At 41.7% G+C, this 22,665-nt stretch overlaps 3 protein-coding genes across 3 annotated transcripts; all 3 read right to left on the bottom strand.

Annotated features, from left to right (window-relative positions):
- Nucleotides 1–2,234: 2,234 nt before the first annotated feature.
- macf1b (microtubule actin crosslinking factor 1b) lies at nucleotides 2,235–12,318 on the bottom strand. The gene is made up of 26 exons (XM_008285074.1): nucleotides 12,099–12,318; nucleotides 11,761–11,987; nucleotides 11,537–11,659; nucleotides 11,340–11,441; nucleotides 10,561–10,725; nucleotides 10,186–10,341; nucleotides 9,715–9,912; nucleotides 9,265–9,393; nucleotides 8,960–9,130; nucleotides 8,683–8,838; nucleotides 8,374–8,580; nucleotides 8,151–8,270; nucleotides 7,876–8,045; nucleotides 7,589–7,748; nucleotides 7,043–7,237; nucleotides 6,038–6,163; nucleotides 5,539–5,682; nucleotides 5,132–5,320; nucleotides 4,895–5,009; nucleotides 4,634–4,800; nucleotides 4,339–4,501; nucleotides 3,950–4,104; nucleotides 3,777–3,851; nucleotides 3,437–3,554; nucleotides 2,455–2,600; nucleotides 2,235–2,276 (listed from the first exon to the last, which is right to left on the bottom strand). The coding sequence occupies exons 1-26, from the start codon at nucleotides 12,316–12,318 to the stop codon at nucleotides 2,235–2,237; spliced, it is 3,939 nt and encodes a 1,312-aa protein (XP_008283296.1).
- A 942-nt stretch (nucleotides 12,319–13,260) lies between these two features.
- Nucleotides 13,261–16,668, bottom strand: LOC103359630 (rab GTPase-binding effector protein 2-like). Its single transcript, XM_008285073.1, has 6 exons — nucleotides 16,550–16,668; nucleotides 16,282–16,441; nucleotides 16,081–16,165; nucleotides 15,502–15,746; nucleotides 13,571–13,690; nucleotides 13,261–13,407 (listed from the first exon to the last, which is right to left on the bottom strand). The coding sequence occupies exons 1-6, from the start codon at nucleotides 16,666–16,668 to the stop codon at nucleotides 13,261–13,263; spliced, it is 876 nt and encodes a 291-aa protein (XP_008283295.1).
- A 1,100-nt stretch (nucleotides 16,669–17,768) lies between these two features.
- Nucleotides 17,769–21,769, bottom strand: LOC103359629 (uncharacterized). Its single transcript, XM_008285072.1, has 2 exons — nucleotides 21,528–21,769; nucleotides 17,769–18,535 (listed from the first exon to the last, which is right to left on the bottom strand). Exon 2 carries the CDS (start codon nucleotides 18,453–18,455, stop codon nucleotides 17,769–17,771), a length of 687 nt encoding a protein of 228 aa, XP_008283294.1. The 5' UTR covers nucleotides 18,456–18,535; nucleotides 21,528–21,769.
- Nucleotides 21,770–22,665: the final 896 nt, after the last annotated feature.

Below are 22,665 nucleotides of genomic sequence, written 5' to 3'. Positions count from 1 at the left end.
TGTTTTTTGAATTCAACTGACTCTGACAGGTTTGCCCCACACCCCGCCGTGCGCAAAGGCCGACAAGCGTAGGGCGAGGACCCGTCCATCGCCGCTTGTGGCTTTAATTTGGTTTGTCACTCAGTACGTTTGTGAAATGCAGCACAAAAACATTAAATACCAAGGCAAATAATTGTAGTTTTATTACAAAATGATTTATTTTTTTTTACAAGTGGACATAAAATTATTAGTGACATTCATCTACACTTTCCCTAAATTAGTCATCAGAACGAGTGCTGGGTATAGAAACATTTACAGTACAGAAAGATTAGGGTGCATAGCAATAGAAGTGAAATCTGGCTGTTGTCTTTTTACAGTACAGTAAATTATCAACCTTCTCCAAACATGAGGTGAAGAGAAAAAGGTACTTTATCATGTAAAAACGCTTTTGACTCTAAAAACTTTGTTTGACAACTGCATAGACCAATAAGCTACTGTCTTCAACCTCAAATTGATGTATTACAAATACACATATAACAAATACAGCAGTTACACTGAAGTACTAATTGGTTTATAATGAAACCACAGAGTAAAAGCCAGGCACAGTGCAACACTAAACAGCCTGTGCAGTAGATGATAGTGGACCTGCAGTTGCGTCTTTGACAACAGAATTGGATTTCATGCTGAAACAATGCATACTGATATGTTCAGGATCACGAGTCATGTTACATGATCATAAAAAAATCTGTATGAAAGGAAGAAAACTAAAAGATTTTACTGAAAGAGTTAATCGGTTCAACCACACTATCACCTCCGCTGCAATCTCATAAAACACAATTGTAAAAATTCTTCATTTTTATAAAACACAAACAAAAAATATAGTTTGTGTTTTAAAATTACTTCCCGTACTCATAACAACTGCCAAATTCCCCAGTTAGCAAAACACCATATCTACAGTAGTTGTACACAGAAAAGTGCATCTTTATGAAAAGAATGTGCTAAATGAAGCTTTGCTAGGAAGTTCAGTGTTACAAAGAAAACAACACATCTACATGTTCACAGTAATGTTCCATAGAAATACATATATCCAAAGGCAAAACCAGTCCTGAGAAAATAATCTCTACAAATCAACAATGGCCTGTCGTACTTCAGTGCATTGTTCATCACACAATCTCCAGTGTTTAAAACATCCTTACAATAAAAAATAAAATACATTATTTGAAAACATGGTGTCAAAAAAAGGTAAAAGACAAAAACGATGTGGCCCTGCCAACAATATCATCTTCATGGAATGAAATAAAAACAAAAATATCACAAAGCTGAAGGACAGCATACTGTGCCCTTCACATAGTTCTGGTTTTGGTATATGTTTTTTTGTTGTTTTTTTTTTTGGACGTTCGAGGGACAGTCAGACAGCACAACACCTTCACATGCAATCTGTAAGCGTATCTCACTTTTAAATCAGGTATGCCACATTACTAACAGAGCATCACTGCCAGGTTCTGGTACTGTCTGATTTAGCTCTTTATAACCATAAAAGAAGCAAGCTTTAAAAAAGCAAATCTGATTTAAGCAAGGCTCTGGCTACCATGCAATAAGTATCCATGCAGAACTCCCTATACTCTACACAATCAGATACTACTATATGAAATCCATAAGGGGACAAAAAAAACAACTCATTGTGTTCTGTCTGGACTGACCCTTCAGCTGTTCACACAAAGACATTATCTTGACGCAGATTTCTCAAAGCTACTTCAGCATCCTTCAGCATCCCCTCTGGTGGCCTTTTCTGTACATTCCCTTTAGGTTCTGCTGATAAGATGTGATGTGATTGCATTGTTTTTTGGCCCCTCTGTCGCTTTACTTCTGCTTGTCACTCTGTTTCGGGCCCCGAGGCTGTGTTTGGGTTGAGCGTTGCAGCATACATATGGTGCTCAGAGGCAGAGGTAATCATGTGGGCAACCTCTCAGCTTCATCTAGAGGGTGCAAAAGAATGAAAACAGAAGGAATGATGTTAACTCATCATCTCAGGTTACAAAAGCAAATATTGAAACTCTGCAGGAATCATGACGAAGCAGATTTCATTAAATAAATGAGTGAAGCAACTGGCTGACCTGATGGTGAGCGGGAGTTGTCCTCCCCTGCTGTGGCAAACTGTAGATCAGACCCCAAAGCAGCTATGGAGCTCCTGGGACGGATGCAGCGGTCACCTGAGTAACTCCTGCGGAGTAATGCCTAAACCCAGACATGTTACATCAGTTAGAGTCAGATATCTCCATGATGTTTACAGTGTAACGCTGTAGTAAAGTTGCAGCGTTTTCCATTTTTTAAAAGAACATTTTCAGGTTTTTAGTTTTTGTAGTTATTATATAAAACTGTCCAAATCATCTTGATTCTAATGCTACATGCAACACCTACTGTATATAAAATGATCTCTACAAGGAAAACAAGAAGTAGTTGTGATGCATCACTTGCCTTTCGTGTCATGGGGCTGGTGGGGGCGGAGGCACTGCTGTAGAGGCTGAGGCTTGAGTTGGACCTGCTGACAGTCAAACCCTTAGAAGTGCTTCCTGCAGGCGACAAGTACTTCTCTTTGATCTTCAGGTTGGTCCGACCCTTTACTGTTGGTGACACAGTGAGACAATTTCACAGAATACTGTAAAATCTGTCATACAGCCAAACTGCTTACAAAAGCCAGCAAACACACAGTATATATAGGGTTTAAATAACTATTTCAAGTTGTAAGTAAAAGTCAGCTCAGAAAAATTAAGCACTTAGATGATAGTTGTAATGTGTAATGTATGCCATTTTATAGTATCATGTACTGATCTGTCTCAGAAATATCAGCTTTTTACAAGCTAAGACATCACAGCCCTGTTGTCAGCCTTACGATAATGTGTTTTTCGGCTAAACAAGTTTTTTTGTTTTTTCACCTTAAGAAGCTGGAGAATTTTCTCCAAAACAAAAAATTCTGGCAGAAGCAACAAATATACTTCAATAGTGGAACAAAAGCACAAACAGAATGCAATATTTGAGTTGGAGCTATGTAAAATAATGTTTATAGTGTTTATCTGACATCTGTAATAACTCCATCAGTAATTCAATTCAATTTCAATTCAATTTTATTTATATAGCGCAATTCACAACATACGTCATCTCAAAGCGGCTAACATAGTAAGGTGAAGACCTTTTGAATTTTGAACCGAGAACCCCTCAATCCAAAGTTGCCTTTAGACTCCCTCTGAGCAAGTGGTTGTCAACGGTGGGAAGGAAAAAAAAAAAAGACAACCCCTAAATGTAATGTCAGCTGTAATGCAACTACTGGATTTCTATACAAATGATGTGCAAAGTGTTGTCATGCCATGTGCTTAACATCTAAGATATTACAGTTCAGAAGAGCTTCTCTTTAAAAGACAGGTGTGCTTTGTTTTGTTCAGAAAATTAGTCAGTGTCACACCTCTGCAGGGGTCATTCTTGACCAGGAACTCGTCGAGAGCGGTCCATCCTCCTCCGACCCTGACCATCAACGTGCTGCGCAGGATTCGAACCATCCGCAACTGTTGGGAATCTCCAAACTGCAGCAGACAGACAGTAAAGATATTACACCTAATATCACATGGAGTTGACAGCAATACAAGTAAAAGCATAGATATCTTCTGTCTTTTATGTATATTGGAAACAAACTAGAAATATAGATCATTCATTTCATGTGTGTCAGAGAATTTATGTATTTGAAAATGCTTGTTAATAGCTACTTTAATGTTTTTTTCTAATAAGTTCCTATAAAAATGACTCACTCTGTATCTATTGGCACTTATTTGCTCCACTTGGAACCTCTTGGGACAGTTACACTGCGATACCTGTCGACTCACCTAGGGAAGGCAAAATAATGTCACAGTGTGCCCGTAAATATCACAATAAATACACCACTCTGATGTTTTGTGTTTCCTTTTGTACAAGCTGTCCTTACCTCTTCGTTGATCTGATCGGCATCCAGCGTTTTCCTGTAGGGGTCTCTGCTGGGATGGAGGGCACTCACAAATTCATAATAGTCAATGAAGCCGTCGCTGTTCATGTCGAAGATGTTTGCCACAGCGTTCATCTCCAGAGAGTTGGTTGGAAATTCTACAGTCGAGGAGTTTCAAAGGTAAGGACATTTAAAACTTTAGCTTACAGACATTGCATACTTGAAAAAGCAAATACGGGTCATAAACAGCAGCCTTACAAACATTTACTGATAAAATAGGAATCATTGTTGGTATTAATGTGAGAAGGTAAAGCTTCAGCATTACATTATAAACCAAAATGAGTGATGCATAGATGTCAACACTGAACTGATTATTAGCTAAAGAGTCTTACTGGAAGCGAGGACATAATCGATGAATTCTTTCTGGCTGATCCGTCCATCCTGGTCCCGGTCGATGCTGCGGAACACGTCTAAGATCCGAGACTTCAAATGACTAATCCACTGTATGTAACGCTTTCGCCAAAGGTTGAAGTCGAAGTTTGCAAATTCTTCCATCTGTGTAGAAATTGATGTTCAATTGGGTTTTGTGGTGCAGCAAATTATTCCAACAATTTTTTTTTTTGCCTCCCATAATGGCAACAGAAACTGTTGACATGTTTACTGTGATATTTCAAAATGAACAATAACCTCTTTGAGCATTTGCAGGTGTTGTTCCAGACGGTTTTGTCTCGCCATCGCCAGCAGCCAAAGTTTCTGCCACTGACTGACCAGCTGACTGAGCTGTGGGGTCTGGGGGTCAAGGTGCTCCAGGGGAACCGGAACGGCAGGCTGCAGCTTCAGAGCGCTCCTCCTCTCTGGATGGAGAAGCAGTAAAATGGGAGTCATGTTGGTCTACAAGCCTTTGACTTTAATCAGAATGTAAACAATACTGTTTTCATGGTGGCTTACTTGTTAGGGGCCGTTTGCTGGGGGACACTTGGTGTTTCGGAACGCTCTTGTGTTTGCAAGATTTTGTGGCATGTTCAACATCTGTGAACTTTTTATTCAACTCCTCCATAAAGACCTGTGAAAAGGAGTGAATAAACATGACTACATATTAAAGAAAAGATACCGTAATGCTCAAACATGGTCAAAGTAAGTCTGTGTCCAGGATTGCTTCTGCTGTAGAAGAGAGAAATATCATACTGTGTGCTGATCGATAAGTTCTTGGTTCTGCTCCGTGGTGTCGGGCAGAGGCTCTTGATCTCGGAGGTTTAGGGCTTCCTCTGCTGAGGAGATCCAGTCCAGGAGTCTCTGGATTTCTTCTCTCTCCGCATCTATTGCTGCCAAGCTGGCCTGGATCTTCTGGCCCTGCTGCTGAGCCCAGGTCTGAACCTGACTCACAGGGAAGAAGGAGGGGGATCGCATTTGTCACATATCTCATACACTGACACCGTTTTACAGTAAAATACATTAGTAAAAGTGCCTTCTTATGTTAAAGGCCGTTATGGTTAAATTATTTACAACAACAGTTACCTAAACAAGAACTTCTTTTATTGTATATCCAGTCCCTGGGGGAAATGTTAATTTGTTATTAGCACCAAAATACTCACCTCCTCATAGCGAGTCTTAGTGACACTGATCCAAGATTTTAGGGTGATTATAGAGTCTGGGTGACAGCAGCCCAGGATCTCCTCACCCAGACACTGGATGTTCTCTAAGTCCACTGCCTGAGCCTGCAAGGCACCAAGTGATTCCTATGGAGGGGCAGAGAAATAATCTGTCCAGTGTTTTATTCAGTAACATGACCTATTATCTTAAAATGACTTGAATACATTTTGTTAATTCACAACATTCACCTACTTTTTTAATTTTTTTTGTGTATAACATGTGACATCTGTGCAGACAACAGTGGAGTTGCTTGATAGTCAAAGTACTCAGCATTGGGTTCGAGCGTCACCTTGTTTGACTGTCCTTGGGTCAAATGCTGAATCCTTATCAGCACCAACTTGTGGTTGCAGCAGACCCTGACCTCTAACCTCTTTAGAAGCAGATAAGATTGGGAAAAAAATATTTCCTATGGGGAGCAAAGAAGTATGATGTTATATTGACCTTGTGTTGTTTGCGGAAGGTAAGCAAGCCTTCCTCCTCCTCTGGTATGACCCCATACTTCAGTATCCTCTCTGCCTCAGTGAGCCGCTCCATGAAGGAGTGAACAAGGCCATCAAACTTCTCAGCCTAATGACAACAAAGATAAAGAGAAAAATAAGGGTTGGGGTTAGTCCTACATATCATGACTGAGTTTTCCTCATGGCCACAGCTTCCTGGAACCTGTATTTGAAAAAGGACACTTTTTTGAAACTGGATAGTGTTACATTTCTTGCTGTAAGAAACAAAAGTACTTGTCTTTTCCTTGCAAGGGAATTGACAAACTTAAATCCAGTGTGATAATGAATCTATTTAGAGACTATTTTTTTCCCCCATTAATTAGCTGTTACTAATCTATCATTGCAGAGGGTCATAGGGGACTGAAGCCTTGCTCAGCTATAACTCTTGACAGGTTGACAGTCCATCACAGGGCCCAGAGAAAACCCACACACTCACAGAAATCACGCGCAAACGCCACAAATGAAGGCAACCAGCAAGCGTAAACTCAGAACCGTCTTGCTTGTGAGGTGACATTGCTAACCTCTGCACCAACATGAGTCCCAAATAATTGACCATTTAAAAGCTCATAATACATTTAACCCTAATCAGGACTTTCATGTCATCATACATAGAAGGTCTTTTGGGGTCCACTGGAGCCCAAGAAGGTATATGTGCAAATTATTTGTTGGTATTCAATATAGACTTTTATATTATGTTAAATCAATTTTCTGATAAGTTGACGTATTTTTGGTTCCGAATGCATGACAAATGTCCCCCTTCTTTTTTTTTTATTAAAAAAATAAAATAAAATCTTAAAAAATAAAAAAGCAATACCTGTCACCTAAACTAAATGGCCTGGGGTCCAAAAGACCCCAAAAGTCCTGAATAGGGTTAAATGTATACCGATGCTTTGTCGCAGCTATTGCACATTCAGGAGAGACGAGGTCCTTTACTGTTTGCGAGCAGTACCTGCTGAAGCGCAGCCTCCAGCCTGTCCTGCTTGCTGACTGATAGCTTGCACACAGCCTCCCAGCGGCCTTCCAGTTCATCCATCTGCTCCTGCAGCCAGTGAGCGTCAGCCGTGCTGCTCCTGGTCAGATCCCTCACAGAGCGCTTCAGGGTCCTAATGCATCCGGCTCGCTTTCCCAACTCTTTCTGAAAGGCCTGAGAGAAAAAAAAAATCTTTAAAACCTGTAATACAATTTCCCTAAAGGTTTGTGAAGAAACTGCTGCACAAACATGGAAGAGAAAGTCAATGGGTAGCACTTAGCACATATCAAGAAATAATTAATAACATTACTGTAAGAAAATGAGATCAATAGTGAGAAGGTTACATTATGAGATTGCCAATTATTTCAACCATAGTAAAATTCTAGAAAATTTAGCATGAATCCGATGTCTCTATCGTAGATTTGCCACATGTGAAGAAGCTGTAAATCCTGGATTTATTTCAACCTGTAGTAAATTATTAGCGCAATTACTATCAGAGCACATTAATTTGTGTGACAGCTATACCTTGTGCTTGTCTATGAGATTGTTGACCATGTCTTTGTCTCCACCGACAGGAACATCTTCGGCTAGTTGGGGCTCTGCTCTGTACAGCCAATCGTTCAGTGCCTGCAGAGCATCAGTGAACCTTCCAGAGAACAGCAGTGCCTCCTCCAGCTTATGTTGTCTAACAGAAAAAAAAACACATACAACTCTAGGTATATTTTTAACATTACTTTTGATAAATTTGACCTTTTGAACTATTAGCTGATAGAAATCCAGGAGTGTATGTTCACATTTCTACAGTTCTTTACCTCTCCATAGACTTGCCGCTGATGGTGTCCCACGTGTCTTTGAGTTCGGCCATTAGGTTCTCCAGATGCTGTCTATCATGGCTGGTTTGAGCTCTTTCATGGAGGCTGCGACCATTCTTCAGAGTGGCCTCATACATGGGCCTCTTTGATCTCAGCAGTTTCTGGAATTCCTAATTACAAGAGTGATCAATCAGTAAATGATGCAGTGAACTATAAAGGTACTCATCAACATGGAGCATATAACTGAGTTGTATTCATTGTAATGCCCACTTCACCTTCTGTTCCGTCAGTTGTTGCTTAATCTCTTCATGGGACACTGCAATCTCTTTGTGTGTGTCTAATGTTTGTTCTACCTCCGTCATCCAGTCCACTAGGAGGCGCCAAGATTCGTTAAACTGAAATGTGAGAAATAAAGATAGATTCAATGCAAAGGTCCTTCTGAGTGACACATCCTAAGTATTTGTGTAGTTTTATATTAAAGGTGAAATATTCTAATACCTGTTTAGCATTCTTTTTAACCTCCTCTAGCATCCTGCCTCTTTCTGAAGTTCGCTGCTGCAGCTTTTTGTATCGATCCTGGACGGTCATGATCAAGTTGTGAATGACACCGCAGTCTTCCTTCCTGCTCAGCTCTGTTAGTCTGAAGCCTGTGTTCTCCACTGTAGTCTTCTTCTCACCATAAGTGTTCACCTCATTGACTAGTGTCTGTGTAGGTAAAAGTATTTAATTAGTCAAAGATAGATATTAACTACAGAACTGAAGCAGACAAAAAGCACAACTACACCAGATATATTAAAAAAAGCTTACTCTGTGATCTTGCAACTGAGTACAAACTGAGTCCAGAACAAAGCTTGGAGCAGGAAGAAGCCCAATGGACTCTTCACACTTGGTCATCTTAGTGAGAATGTCCTGGACGCTACTGTGGAACTCCTTGGCCAGACTCAGTCCCTCTGTAAGCTTAGCCTGCAGGACAAGCATGACACACAGATGCACTGTAATCATTCACTTTTATTTATGAAAAACAAGCATGTACTGAAAGCAAAGTCAGTTGAGATAGCAGGATAGCTGTGTGAAGTTGAATCACCTTTCTCTCCTGGACTTTGTTGTACACAGATGCCCATTTCTGCTCAAGGATGGATAAGCTGTGTTCAGTGCTTGATCCTCGGACAACGTTGCTGCTCTCCAGCATCCTGTAAATGGCATTCTTCACATCTGTGTAGGCATGGAGCTTTGACTCCATCTCATTGCACAACTCCTGTTGTGGGTTAGAGGAGTCCAGAAAATTATTATAAAAATCATTATTTTCACATGAGAACAAATGCTTATTTATTTATTTTTTATTCTTATATCTGCATGTTTTTTTTCTGTTAAAAGTCTAACTAGTCTCACCAAGTGTGCGTTAAGCCTTTCATTTGCAGAGTCTGGCATGCCCCACATGGTTTTGGAGGAGGACAGTCTCAGGTCTGTGTTCTCCAGCCACTGTAAAAGATCTTGAATCTCCATTGTAACATCTTGTACCTGTAAGAAAACAATAAATACAATAAATAAAAACATGCAGTGGATTAAAATACTTTATGACAAAAAGTCACATATTTAATCTCATGATTCCTAATTTCTTGCTATTTAGAGAGTCACCACAAGAGGGCACCATCACACACTGAAACAAAACAAGACTGTGTTCTGATATTAGCTGCATCCCTTTTTGTCAACAGTCTAATGGTTATATACTATACATAGATAGGTAACTATTAATCCACACTACCTTATGATATTTGCAAAAAAAAAACAAAAAAACAATTAAATTCCGAATATAATAAAGATTTTGTTTTTGTCCTTTACCTGACTCAGTCTGTTCTCTAATTCCAGTTGCCTGCGTTCAGTTTCACAGCGAACAAACTCCCAGCTTTCATTGAGATGCTCCAAGCGAGACTGCAGACCATGTGGACTGTCTCCAGACCCAACCTCCAGCAGCCCCCTGCCTGCCTGGTTGAGGGACTCCATCGTACGAACATGGGACATGACATCATTTCGCAGCACCTTGGAGAAGGCAGAAGCAATGGAGGTTAAACATTTATAATGGCATGTCAAAACGATTCCAGCAAAAAATTCTAGCAGGATACAAAGTATACAGTTAACGACAGGTGCAATCTCTGGAAGAAACACTTTAAGGAGACAAAAGAGGAGGTTACTCATTCAAAGCAAAGCTTTCAGTCTTATGTAGACCCTATCTATGACAGTGTAGCCCCACTGATGGGCTTGTTTTGAAATGTTAATCACTCTTTATATTATTGTAATCAAGCCACTGCCAACCTTGTGTTTGGCCAGCTCTATTTCACAGGCCTGAAGGTCAATGCTGATTGGCTGGCTGCCCTGCAGTTGTTCAGCGGTCCGGGAAAGCCATGTGTGCAGCTCATCTAGCGTGTTTTGGAACTGACCCAGGCCCAGCAGAGCGCACTCCAACTGATGCTGCAAACATGATGAGTGGATAGAAGGGTTTCAGGTGATATAGCATTACTACAGGATTTAAAAAAAAAAAAAAAAAGGAACTACAAACAAAAAATATATGTTTTGTTTTGTAATCAGGCTGTCTTGCAATTGCTAATACTGTAGTATTATGCATACAGTGGATGGTTGTGACATATTGGCAATAATACTACATCAGAGTGTCTGCTTTAATTATCTCACCTGTCTGCTGACAGTCTCTGACTCCAGACTGTCCCAGCGATGTCTGAAGTCGCACAACGGTGACACTGAGCCTGGACGCTCTGATCCTGGAGACAGCCGACACACAAAGCGATGGTTCAGGCTTTCTATCTCGATCTTCTTCTGGTAAAGTTCCCGCTTAAATTCCTGAAATAAGGAATGAAGGGTGAACATGTATTAGACTCAGTAAGCTACTTTTACTGGGCAAAGTTGCTCAGTTGAGTTTGCCTTAGTGCAGGCTGTCAGGGTACTTTAGTGTATCAACTCACCTTTAGATCACATAGTTGCTCTTTGACTGATTCCAGGTCAGCTCCTACCATAAACTCCTCTGTAGACCTCAACTCAGCTGACTTCAACCACTCAAACAGTCCCTATTAGTAAGGCAGGAGCAAAATATGCATTTAAAAAAATGGTATATAATATATAATGGCATACAGAGCTGATCTATTTCATGTCGAAAATACATTCTCCCACAGTTACACTATCTAACTCATTTGCATTTATAAGACGACCACACAGTCTGTCATTCAATGACACAACAGGAAAAGCTACAGGGAATCTGAACTTTGTTAGTGCAACAGAATAAAAGATTCGTTGTGCTTTTGGCAGGGTGCCAAAACACCGCTTGAGTCAGGCAGCTTTAGCCAAAGTGACTGTTGTGCTATGGCTAAAATACTGATAATGGAATGGTCTGTTAGTATACAGGTATGGATGTACATATAAATTATATATAAAAGTATGCATTGGATTTCGACACACACCTGCATGGTGTCCTGGTAATGCAGTGCCATCTGCAAGGACTCCTCCAACTTTTTGTGACATTCATTCCACAGTTTGCTCAAGTTGTTCCATGTGCAGTAGAGCTTTAAGAGAGCAAAAATACAAGGTTTTATGTTAGTTAGTTAGTTAGTAAAACATAAGTCAAAAACTATTTAAAAAAAAAAAAAAAAAAACTTACTTCATCCAGACTCTTAGTAACGTCTGGTTTGTCTGTATCCCCACATGCTGACATCAAGTCCATTCCCAGAACACCAAGGGTGTCCAGATCTCCCTGCAAACTGTCTATGTCCTCCCTGAGAGTCTGTAAGTTGAAACGATGGAAAGGGTAATATAGTCTTTATTTATGCCTTGTTTATGCTCTCTAAAACAATATGGGTTCTTTATGCCTGCTTTCGAACATACCTGCATGGTTTCAAGGCTCTGGCGAATTGTTTCAGAGTCTGTCCGACTTGCATTGAGATCCAAAACTGCCTGCTGAGCATCATTAAGAGCAGTGGAGACATCGCTGACATCACTCCAGAACTTCATGGCGAGATCCAAGAGCTTGAGCAACCAGCTTTCCCTCTCCTGGGCCTGGTTATGTGTCTCATCCCACAGCAGAGACAGGCTGGACACTCTCTCCTGAATTGCTGGGATTACAATGATATAGCAAGAATATTGCTTGAAAATTTAAAAAAGCCCACAATATATGGCATTGTCACTTCCATGTGAAGTGGAACAGTGTCTGGGGAGATGATCACCTGTGCCGATGGATCCATCCCCAGCTGCCTGAGTGTTGGCCAGCAGTTCATCTGCCTGTGTTTTGACACTGCTGAGACCCAGCTCCAGCTTGGACAACTCAGTTAGGGTTTGCTTGTTGTCCTGCAGCTGCTCCTGGATCCTCGGGGTGAGACCTTGAAGTGAGGTGGGCGTCTGTATGCGACTGCGAAGGCGATCAAGACTCTCTTTGATAAGAGTCATCCTCTCATTTAACTAGAGGATAAAGAAAAGATATGAAATCGTGTACATGTAACACACAAACTGGTGGGCTCATTATACGAGTATCCTTACCTGCGTAAATCGAGGCAAGGACTCTTCGAGTAGATTGGCAGTCTCTCTGACCCGGTCTCTGATGGCTCTGTGCTGCTCCTCGGCCTCTGTTGCCTTGCGACAGAACTGGTCCCCCTGAACTGGGTTTAGTTCTGACAAACGTTTTGCCAGAGAGCATAAGCGTGCAATCAAAGGCTTGTGTTCTGCTATAGACTCCCTCAGACCCTTAGCAAGAAGAGAGAGAGAAAAAAAGTTTTATTAACAGTGTAGTTCGCAGAAAGAACTTGATTTGAGTATAAAACTGGTAGAGGAAGGCTGTTTCACTTTCCCGTGGTATACCTGACAAAACAGAAATGCCCTTATACTACACTGGTAGAAGAATAACCCTGTCTTGAAGTAGATTACACCAATGAACTGCGCTTGAACAGATCAGCTCATTTACCCAGAGGAAAATAGTGGCACATTGTGAAGTATAAAAGGATGTCTTTGTTGACCAGGACAAAAAGGGATGAAGGGGAAAAAATGCAAAAAAAAAAAAACAAGCACTCTAATGTCTCACAGACCGGTTTCTCCTACCTGTAAGAGGTCCTGTTGTTCCCGAAATGCTTCATAGCTAATTGTGCTCAGGGAGAGCTGACCAATGAGAGTCTGAGTTTCTGCAAGCCAAGGTGAAACCTCGGCAAGGCCTTCAGAGAACTGAAGAAGAAGCGACTGGGCGTGTTCAAGCTGCAGGACCACGTGGGCATTTGTGGCTGAGGTGGTGTTGCAATGTTCCTGTAAGGCATCTATTGGTGTCTGCATGGAGATGTTACAGTGAAGAAAAAAAAATGGAACCACTTAGTTGTACAATTGTTAATCATTGTCTGAACAACATCAATAAAATGATGTCATGAACTGCAGTGAAAAGCATACCCGGAGATCGCTGGTTTCTCCTTCATCGCTGTATGTCATCAAGATTTCAGCAATCTTCACCATCTTCTCAATGTTGAACCTGTGTTGCAGAATCTCCACTGCTAAGATCTATTCAGGAGATAGTACATCAAAAATAAATGTACATACAAAACACTCCTGTGATGAATTTGTAAAACTACATATCCGTCATATATTGTATGTAACACAGTATGAAGTATTTAGAATTCAAAGCAAGAAAATATTTAATTTGTTATTCTTGTAATGTTCTAACCTTCTGTTCGTAGAGTTGCTCTGCTATGTGTTCTGGCTCCAGATTTATGGTTTTCAGCTTTTCAAGACCAAGCGCCGTGTCTTTGAACCAAGCCATCTCCTTTACCACTGCCTGCTCCAGCTGAGAATACACATAAAAACAGTTTGTTAACACATCAGCAGTATCATTATCATTTAAACATGTCTGCCAACAGCATAGAGCAAAATGAAGCTTTTTTGTTGTTGTTTATTTTAAATATAACATTTTTATTACAATACAAAAGACAAAAACTAAAAACAAACAAACCAACAATCAAAAGAAAAAAACTATGTAACCAGGCACTGTATGATAAAAAAGTATATCAATAAAACAGGGATAGGAATACCTTTTTAAATAAAAGTATATTAATTAAAGAAAAATCATGTGTTTAGTTAAAACGTAATCTAGAAAATTATATAATTGTAATGGCAGATGCAAAGTTACTGTTTACATCTTATACCTAATATTTGCATTAGAAGGCCTAATTTTTAGGCTAACTGTTACTTTTTCTTGTCATATTGGGAAAAACACATTCATTAATGAGGGTTTTGACCTGGGGTTGACATCATTACACACACCTGTGTCTTCCCTGCAGTTATATTCTGAATCTGCTGTAACACAAGGTGTTAGATGCTACAACAGAGGCAGGCACCACATGGAGGTCCTTTGAGTTAGCTGGTAAATATGGATACCTAGCTAAATGAAAATGATCTGTAGGCTTAACCAACATTGTAATGTCTAGTGTGAACTCATTTAGCTTAGCTGTCATATAACTCTGAAATCAACCTTGCTAGCTTGAGGTTAATGTAAAACAAATTTTCCACACTGCTGTCACAGCTAATTCACCAGTTTAGCTGACCTCATTGTTCTTAAGCATTAAAAAGGAAGGCAATGAAACGTATTCCAATCTATGTTTGCTCTGGTGAATTATTACTTTGTTACATGTAAGCGCTAGCTGGCATGCTAATTAGCAAGCTAACTTTTGCCTTTCTTCTTTTTTTTAATGAAGGTGAGTTTCTTCATGCTAAGTAAATGTGCAAACTTGAACCCGGCTAGCAACTTATTAAAACTTATTTTTTGCTAAGCATTTCTTGGCCTTTCTAAAAAATTATAATTCACTTTTTGCTCTCACAGCAAATTAACATAACTGTCACTATGCAACGGAGGAAAAAAGTTAGAGAAAGAAAATATTTCACTGGAAATCTGTGGGGGAAAAAACAGGCAAACTGTCCCATATTCCTGATCTTAGCTCCGTCAAATGTAAGTCGCTAAGGTGTCTCCTGTAACACCTGCAAATTAAGGACCAATTCATGTTTTCCACATCCATGTATGCACAAGGTTCTACTATGGTAGGCACACGTCAGCCCACAACACAAACGGTCACATTGCCCATCACAAAATCAAACAGAGAAACACACAAGGCTCCCATGGTTGTTTCTGAAACGTTGGCTCTGACTTCACACTTTTGTCAAGATAACAGCTAGTCACAGGTTGTAGCACCATATGCCAATGTCCTCGCACAACCTCTGCTCAAAACAAGCATTTGTTTTGAGTAACAATGTGTTTTTGTGGTGCATGTTCAGGTCAGACAGTACACACGGTAACAAATTCTGGGTTGCACACATAAGTCAACAGCTGGGTCTGGCAGATCGCTACGAACTTGAATGGGAGACGAAATTTAAGTCATCAGTACCCTTGCAAAGGCAGATTAAGAAAAGTATAAATTAGCCTTAAGTAGGTAATGTAACCAGATTTTTTCAACCTCGTGACCTCTGGGGAACTCTGCACTATTCAACCAGTCTTTCATCCATTTGCTGGATGAGGTTACTAAGTGTAGCCATCAGGTGGGGTGTTCCTGTCTACAACCTCATATCATCTGACTGGTTCACTTTAGTATTGAGTGAGAATATTACCCTCTGTCTCTCAGCTGCACACAGAACTGCATCTCCAGCATGTGTCTGTGCTCCTGCCGCCCCCAAGAGTTCTCTCTCGATACGGCTCAGCCACAGGTGGAGGTCTTCCTGGCTCGAGGTACAACGACTGGAGGCCTCAAGAGCCTGCTCCAGCCTCTGCAGCACATCCAGACTGCTCAGACTCAGCACAGAGCAACGGATGCGCAGAGCGTCCATCTTCTCCTGTACCAGCTGGGCCTCTTCCTCTGGAATGAAGGACAAATCACATTTCATAGGGTAAGACTAATATAATGGTCCGATTTGCAGCTGTTTATGGTTGATATTGATAACATCAAAATTGTGTTTTTTATTTTGGGTAGAATTGACAAGTAATACCAGACATTTGTAAGATAGCAGCTATCTGCATTTTTTGCACATAAACTTTGCATGTGCTAAGATACTATTTCACATTTACAGAGAAGTGATGTGCTGTAGTCACTTGCACAATTACAAAACACAAAAACTGGTGTCCAAATTGCTCTTAAACACTCACAAACACAGTGACTATTGTGCTCATTTACACTATTCGGTAAACAGTACCTGAAACTGCTTCCATTAGATCGTGACCTGACTTCTGTATTCCCCCTAGTTCAGCAGTTTTTACTTGAATCTCTTCAACAACAGCCTGAAAGAAAAAAAAATGGATCAAAAGTATGTTTCTCTACTCAAACAACATTTATTCTGCATTTTAGTCCAGATTTACTGTACATGTGTTAGAACCAAACATGGTATATTTCTGACCTTGGCTCGATCTGTTGCCTCTGAGAGATGCAGCATCACTCTCTCCGCATTTCGTAGTTCAGCTAGGGTCTGCTCCACAGATATGAGCCATTGCTGCAAGCTGTCTACTCCCTCCTGGAATAGCTGGGCCCTGGGCAGAATGAGCTCCAGACTTGCCCTCCTACCAAAGTTTCCATAATCACTGAGTAAGTTTTGTAAGTAATTTGTAAGTGAGTACGACATGCATTAGGCCACAAAGAGTGTGGCATTGCCACTAAAAGAAGCTGACCTCTGCTCTGCCTCCAGCTGTAAGGCCTCCCACTTCTGTTCGAGAGCAGAGAGCTTGACCTTTGCCTGCTCCCCCGGCTCTCCTGGGTGGGCCTCCACCAGCCGAGGACCCTCCGACATCATGGAGTTCATACTACGCCTTCGGTCTGTTAGGAGGCGCTGCAAGAGCTGTGAAACAACAGAACATGCTCAGGTAAAGCTATACTTCAAGGAACCAAAAAAATAGTACAGATGGTACAGTACAGAAAATGTATACTTTATATTTGAGGTTTAGACTCCAAAAAGAGATGTAAGAACAAAGAGTTAATATTTATCAAAGCCCTATTCTTGTTTTTTAGCTTGCTTTTGTGTCAGTGGGAAGGACGCTCCGTCTCATGTGTCAAGCTTACATTGTGAAGAACCAGGCAGGTTTCACGTCACCCAAAGACCTCACAATGGGTGTGAATGCAGCTGAAAGGTGAGAGACTTCCCTGCTTTTTTTCATACCCTCAGGACATGTTCACAAAGACTTACTGAAGCTCATTGTGGCTATGAGCACCACCCATTCACCACTGGATAAAGAAGAATTTATCTTATAAAGGAAGCAGTTGAGCATTTTCCATGACCTCTAGACACCTTTCTATAGGTAACGCTTTCAGATGTATTCTGTCTACTATAGAACCTAAGGGATGTTTTTTGGAACAAGAAATTAGGTGACGTGATGTTGCAGATAACAAACCTTTTGTTCTTGGAGCTGTGCTTTCACCACTTTGACCTCTGATGACGGAGGTTTCTGACTGGCTGTGAGCTCTTCTATCTCGCTGACCCATGTGAGCAAAGCTTCAAGGTTTTGGAGAAATGTTTCAGAATCTGTCGACACATCCCTCAGTGCCAAAGCAGATCTTGCCTTGAGAAAGACCACATAGCATCAGCTGATGAATTAATGAAAATAGGAAAATGATTTTAGGAGAAACATGGTCATCTCAACTGCGTTAACATACGAACAAAGGGTTGAGGGTAAAACATACCCCCCATTTATCCAGGCAGGAATCTTGGTCTGAGCTAGAATGTCCATCACTTTGGAGCTGCAAAGTAAAGACAGTCCATACATTGTGTCAATCTATAAAATCGCAGTTTAAAAACACCCACCATCATATGATAAAGACAAAGTATTGCTGACAGACATCAGGGTGAGAATTCAAAAATGCAATGAAAGATTGAAATGAAAGACATGAGATATGTTATGTTGGAAAGTTGGTGTTTTTATCAACCTCAGCAAGTTCCTCTGCGACCCCATTCAGGACTCTAACAGTTCTGGTGACTATGGGGTTCCCTCCTTTATCTCCCGATGGATATTCTGTCACTTCCACAATTTCTGTTACGGTTGTCTCTGTCACCTCTGTCACTTCTGTGACCTCACGTGATGCCACAGTCTTCCAGGACCAGGGGCTTCCTTCTCTAGAGTCTCTCCTCTGGAAGCTGGCCCTCCTCTCTGCAGCACTCTTGTCTGGCTGAGCCAGGGGGGACCGAGCAAACTCTGGAGGTACTGTCCTCCTTGTTAGTGTCCCATTTCGGGATGTTTTTATTGGAGAAGGGCTGCTGTGCCAGGCATTTTCCAGAGTACTGGTACTCCTGATTGTTGAGGCAGGAGAGCTGTGGAGCGGTTTATCCGAAATAGGAGTATGAGTCCCCTGTTCCGTCTCACGATCAATTTCTTCTGCTTCCTTGTCCCTCTCAACCTCTTTTTCCTTGTTCGTATCGTCGGTAGCTTTGTCTTTGAAGGCCTCTTCTCTTTTGGCCTCTCCATGTTGCTCTGGAACCTGCCACTCTCTTCGTCGTTGGTAGCACTCTTTTAGGAAGTCCTCATCTGACCTCACATGTTTGGACTTCTGGCCCAGGCAGCTGGGCCGGCTGATGAGGTTACCCATAATCCTTCAGCCCATAGGCTAGTGAGGTAACAGGTGAGGTAAGGCCCCTTGGCCATACATGCAGAAGATCCTTCAGCTACCTAAAATAAGACAAGGGGGCTCTGGGTCATCATGCAATGAACAATTTTGTAAATCAACAACATTGTACCTCTGTTGTTCTTTCAATAAAAGCACAGCTTCTCCGTTTACAAGTCACCAACTCCTTGCCACCGGCTACATCTCCAGAAAACTGCTATTCGACAAAGTGAAACTAGCCTCTCACATCCTTTATTTGCTAAATTTCTGTGCCAGCATTGCCCTGTTCTTGGCAGCGAAGGCCAAGAGGGAACCACAGCGGAGATACTTGGCGAGGATATTCCCCATCCTTTTGTCTTTCGTTCGACCACATACACACATGCTCCCCTCTATCTCACATCACCAACTAACATATTCTGGGCTTAGAAATCAATGTGACAGGCTTGTCGAGGATCCCACTGTTCAGCCTGGCATGGAAAAACCCGTGGCAACCAGCCAGCGCTTTCTGTAACTCACCCTGGACCAGTCCTGGGAAACCCGTGAAGGATCTGATCAAATATGACAGCCATAAAAAAGCAGACATTGCCGCATTTCTCTACAGTGTCAACAACACTGGGGTTGGGGGTGGGGTTAGGAAAACAGGCAACAGTCAGTAGCATATCTTATCGTGTGAAGTATTACAATATTAGCACTTTAGACAAAGAAGTGTTTTTCCATAAAGGTCACACACTTGAGTAGGACACCTGTCTTTCTCTTGTTACTACATACTATTAATTCATTTTGAATATAACAAGTTATTGCATCAAAATTAGTACACTACTGAAGAAAAACAAAAAGTCATTGGCAGTGACAACTTCAAACTGCGGCAGCCTGTCTGTTTCCCCCCTCAGCCCAGTGAATTCATTGTTTTGACAGAGGGGTTAGAGGTGAATGTAATTATCTTGGTCTAGAGGAGCTGAGGTGAGCCCATCAGGAGATCACAGGGAGGGTTCCTGTTGAGCCCCAGTCCACCCTCTGAGTCAGGGCTGGACTGGTTCATTCAGAATTATCCAGGTCACCTCAGGTCATGCTTGGTGACTAAAGATCCATAGGGGGGGCAATATGGGTCACGAAAGGGGAAAGATTTTTGTCTGGCTTGAAAAAAAAAACAGAAGTGGCAGCTGTACAGTGATCCGTGGAAACGTTTACATGCTACTGTCAGGCTCGAGGCAGACTAAATTATGCTGAATATGCAGTTTTCATAGCTTTCATATCTAGACAAAGAAATTCTGCAGCCAGGGAGAACTTCACGTGCTACTATCAAATATCCAGCCCAAATTTAAATTAAATCTCATTAGAGTATATAAATAAGAAGCTAATTATAATTCTAATTTACTGTATGAAGGCTTTTAACTAAATGAATAAATGTGACCTACTTTGATATGATGCCTCCATGTGCATTAGGCTAGTAATTACCTACCTCATGCATGTCTCTGTTGAGCAGATGATGCAGTCAAGGGGCTCCACAGGGGAGTACACAGTCTGATCAGAGTGGTGCCTAGACAAAGCCCCGGCCTCGAGATCAATGATTACTCAGTTAGCTCAGATCACTGCCCAGCGGTCTCCCGAGGAGGCCGGTGAGTGTCTGTGGCCGTGTCCACATGGGTTAACAATTCGAGGGAGAGGGTGTGTCGTGTCTGGTTACTGCGCCACATGTGTGGTCATTTCCTAAATTACATGGTTGCTTTTACAGTGATCTCACAGCACAGTGTGTGAGGACACGGTGAGTAGTTTCATCTCGTTACACTAACAGTAAGATGCTATTTAAAATAAATACGCAAATGTGTTTTCTTTGCCATTATGTTGACTAGACAGGGCCACTCAGACATTGATATATACAAGTGGCAATAAAAGGGGAAATCAATCATTTTATAGGCGGGATTTTGGCCTTCACATGAAGGCTATAACAGTACGGTGACCTACATTATTCTACAACGAAAGCAAACCAGAAAAACCCTATCAGCGTGCCTCAAGCCTGTATCTGGTGTACACCTCTCAGTTTGTAGCCCAGTTATACTAGAAAGCGAACCAGAAAACCACTCCACTATTTAACTCATATTGCGGATGACCTAACCATCCCATCACTTAACCTACTTTGAAATGGCCCTTAATTCAGACCAGCCCTTTCTCTGCTCTCAACTGTGATTTATGATACATGACCGCAGTCCATTTCCTAATGAATTTGATTATAAGCATCGTATAGGGGCTTCGCCAAGGCAAAAGAAATATGAAATTAAAAATCCTAATGTTATGGTCTGGAACAAAGTACATCAATTTTACATTTAATACCTATTTTTTATCTATTTCTCAGTGTAGAAGACACATATGCATACGTAAAAGCATTTTGAGCAAACAACATGCCGTACAAATAGTCTTACGTCGTAATTTTCAATTTAGAAGGTAGAAGAAGGTCTGCCTGGGTGGATTTGCAATTAGTAGCAGAACCATAATCATCAATCACAACAGTAAGATGTTGTGTCACTGCTGTGTGTCGGTGTCTGTTAAGGGAGGTCCTGAAGTAGTAATCATTGTAGTGGTCCCTAATCAAGGATGGCAGCTGTGCATTCACCCATGAGACTCATAACATTTTAGGGTGGATATTGTACAAGGTCACACGTTCATCTCAAACGTTGTCCTCTAAATAGGCAACATGAAGCTACTGGATAAAATAAAATGTAAGCCAGGTTATGGCAAAGTGAGTAGGGCAGTGTCTTATCAGGTATTTTAACTGTTAATACAGGAAACAAAATACAGCTACAGTATTGAACTAAATTAAAGATACTCACATTAGATTGTTCCATTCACACTGATGTTGTTTCAACTGGAATATTTCATTGGCTGTTGAGCTTGTTTTATACACGTAGTTAGAGTAAATGTAGAAAATCCAAATTTAAGTCACTGTCACATGGCTCTACTATTTAATCACTGACCAGCAAAGTCCAAAACCCAACTGTCTGTCGGCCAATCCTGAGTTGGTGGCAGTTTTGGCGGTTTGAAGCTTGCGTGAATTACACTTACCCTGGAGCAGAGTTGGGCCCAACAGCATGAGTAAAGGAATCCAGCTAGTCCTCAATCACCATTCAAAAAGGAGAGAGAAAAAAAAAATCCAGCTTTGTTTGAGCATCCTTTGAACGGCCTCCCAACTCCAACATCCCAAACTGAAGGCTCCTCACAAACATGCATACTCCCTCCTACGCACACTCAATCAAGTCCACTCATTCACACATGCTCGCATACAAACACACTTTCTAAACACACTCACACATGCCCTGATAACTCATGCTTTTCCGTTGCCCACAGTCACAGGCAAACAATGTCCTCCTCTCCCCTCACAGTGCACCCTTCCCCTCCCCTCCCCTCCCTTCACTTCACTTCTCCTCCCACCAGCTCTGCTCCTCTCCCTTTCTTCTTTGTTGTGGGAGCTGCGATAGAGGAATTCCTTCCTTGTTAACGCCGCCGATGGGATAGTGCGCCCAGATGGAGACAATGTATTCCAACGGCTCAGTTGAACTCCCACAGTTCCCAGCCAAGAGCAGTTTTCACATGGAGGTCAGATTGTGCCAGTTCCATATAACGACACGGCGGTGGCATTCTCACCAGCGCTGCTGCTGCTCAGGTTGCTCCTGTACCAGGCAGCTAGGCGGCAAAGTGCCCCCTTTACCTTCCTCAGGCTTTTTCTCGCTCACTCTCTCCCCCTACTCATTCAACAAAGCCCCTCCTCTGGGCTTGACTGTGGCTCAGAAACTCCATGCTGCTTCTGCTTGAAAAATGGGGTGGGGGGCAAAAAAAAGGAGAGTTTTCTAAAGACCCCTGGGCCGCCCTCGAAACATTCACATGTTAAGTGACAGCTGCCTCAGCCCATTCCCTCTCTCGACGGCGAGGGAGAGAAGTGCAGGCTACAAAAGGAGGGACCCACACCCACCCTGCTACCCACCCACTTACACATTCACCCCCAACCCCCTTGCAGTCCCTGATTCCCCATTCAGAGTCAGTGCAGCAGTCTCCACAGCAGCCACAAAGACGACTAATTACTGTAAAACATCTCAGATTACTTTTCAACTCACTTCAAGCCACTGCAACCCCATCCCATAAACAAGGAGGCTGGAAGCAAACACAAATAGAGAGCAATGGGAAGATAATGCAGAGTCTTTTCTAT

The sequence above is a fragment of the Stegastes partitus genome, unplaced genomic scaffold (genome assembly GCF_000690725.1).
Source record: "Stegastes partitus isolate 25-593 unplaced genomic scaffold, Stegastes_partitus-1.0.2 Scaffold384, whole genome shotgun sequence".
NCBI lineage: Eukaryota > Metazoa > Chordata > Actinopteri > Pomacentridae > Stegastes > Stegastes partitus.
This window is presented reverse-complemented; position numbering and strand designations above follow the sequence as displayed.

Bases quoted from the DNA above. Each gene is read 5' to 3' on its own strand.
- macf1b (XM_008285074.1), bottom strand. From the start codon at position 12,318: ATGACTCTTATCAAAGAGAGTCTTGATCGCCTTCGCAGTCGCATACAG. The intron at 11,660-11,760 runs GTATGTTCGAAA...TTCAACTTACAG, and splicing joins AGAGCCTTGAAACCATGCAG to ACTCTCAGGGAGGACATAGA. The intron at 3,555-3,776 runs GTGAGTCATTTT...TGTCTGCTGCAG, and splicing joins TAAGTGCCAATAGATACAGA to TTTGGAGATTCCCAACAGTT.
- LOC103359630 (XM_008285073.1), bottom strand. From the start codon at position 16,668: ATGTCGGAGGGTCCTCGGCTGGTGGAGGCCCACCCAGGAGAGCCGGGG. The intron at 15,747-16,080 runs GTACTGTTTACC...CCTTCATTCCAG, and splicing joins TCTAATGGAAGCAGTTTCAG to AGGAAGAGGCCCAGCTGGTA. The intron at 13,691-15,501 runs GTAATATTCTCA...GTGTATTCTCAG, and splicing joins GTGCAGCTGAGAGACAGAGG to CTGGAGCAGGCAGTGGTAAA.
- LOC103359629 (XM_008285072.1), bottom strand. From the start codon at position 18,455: ATGGGTAACCTCATCAGCCGGCCCAGCTGCCTGGGCCAGAAGTCCAAA.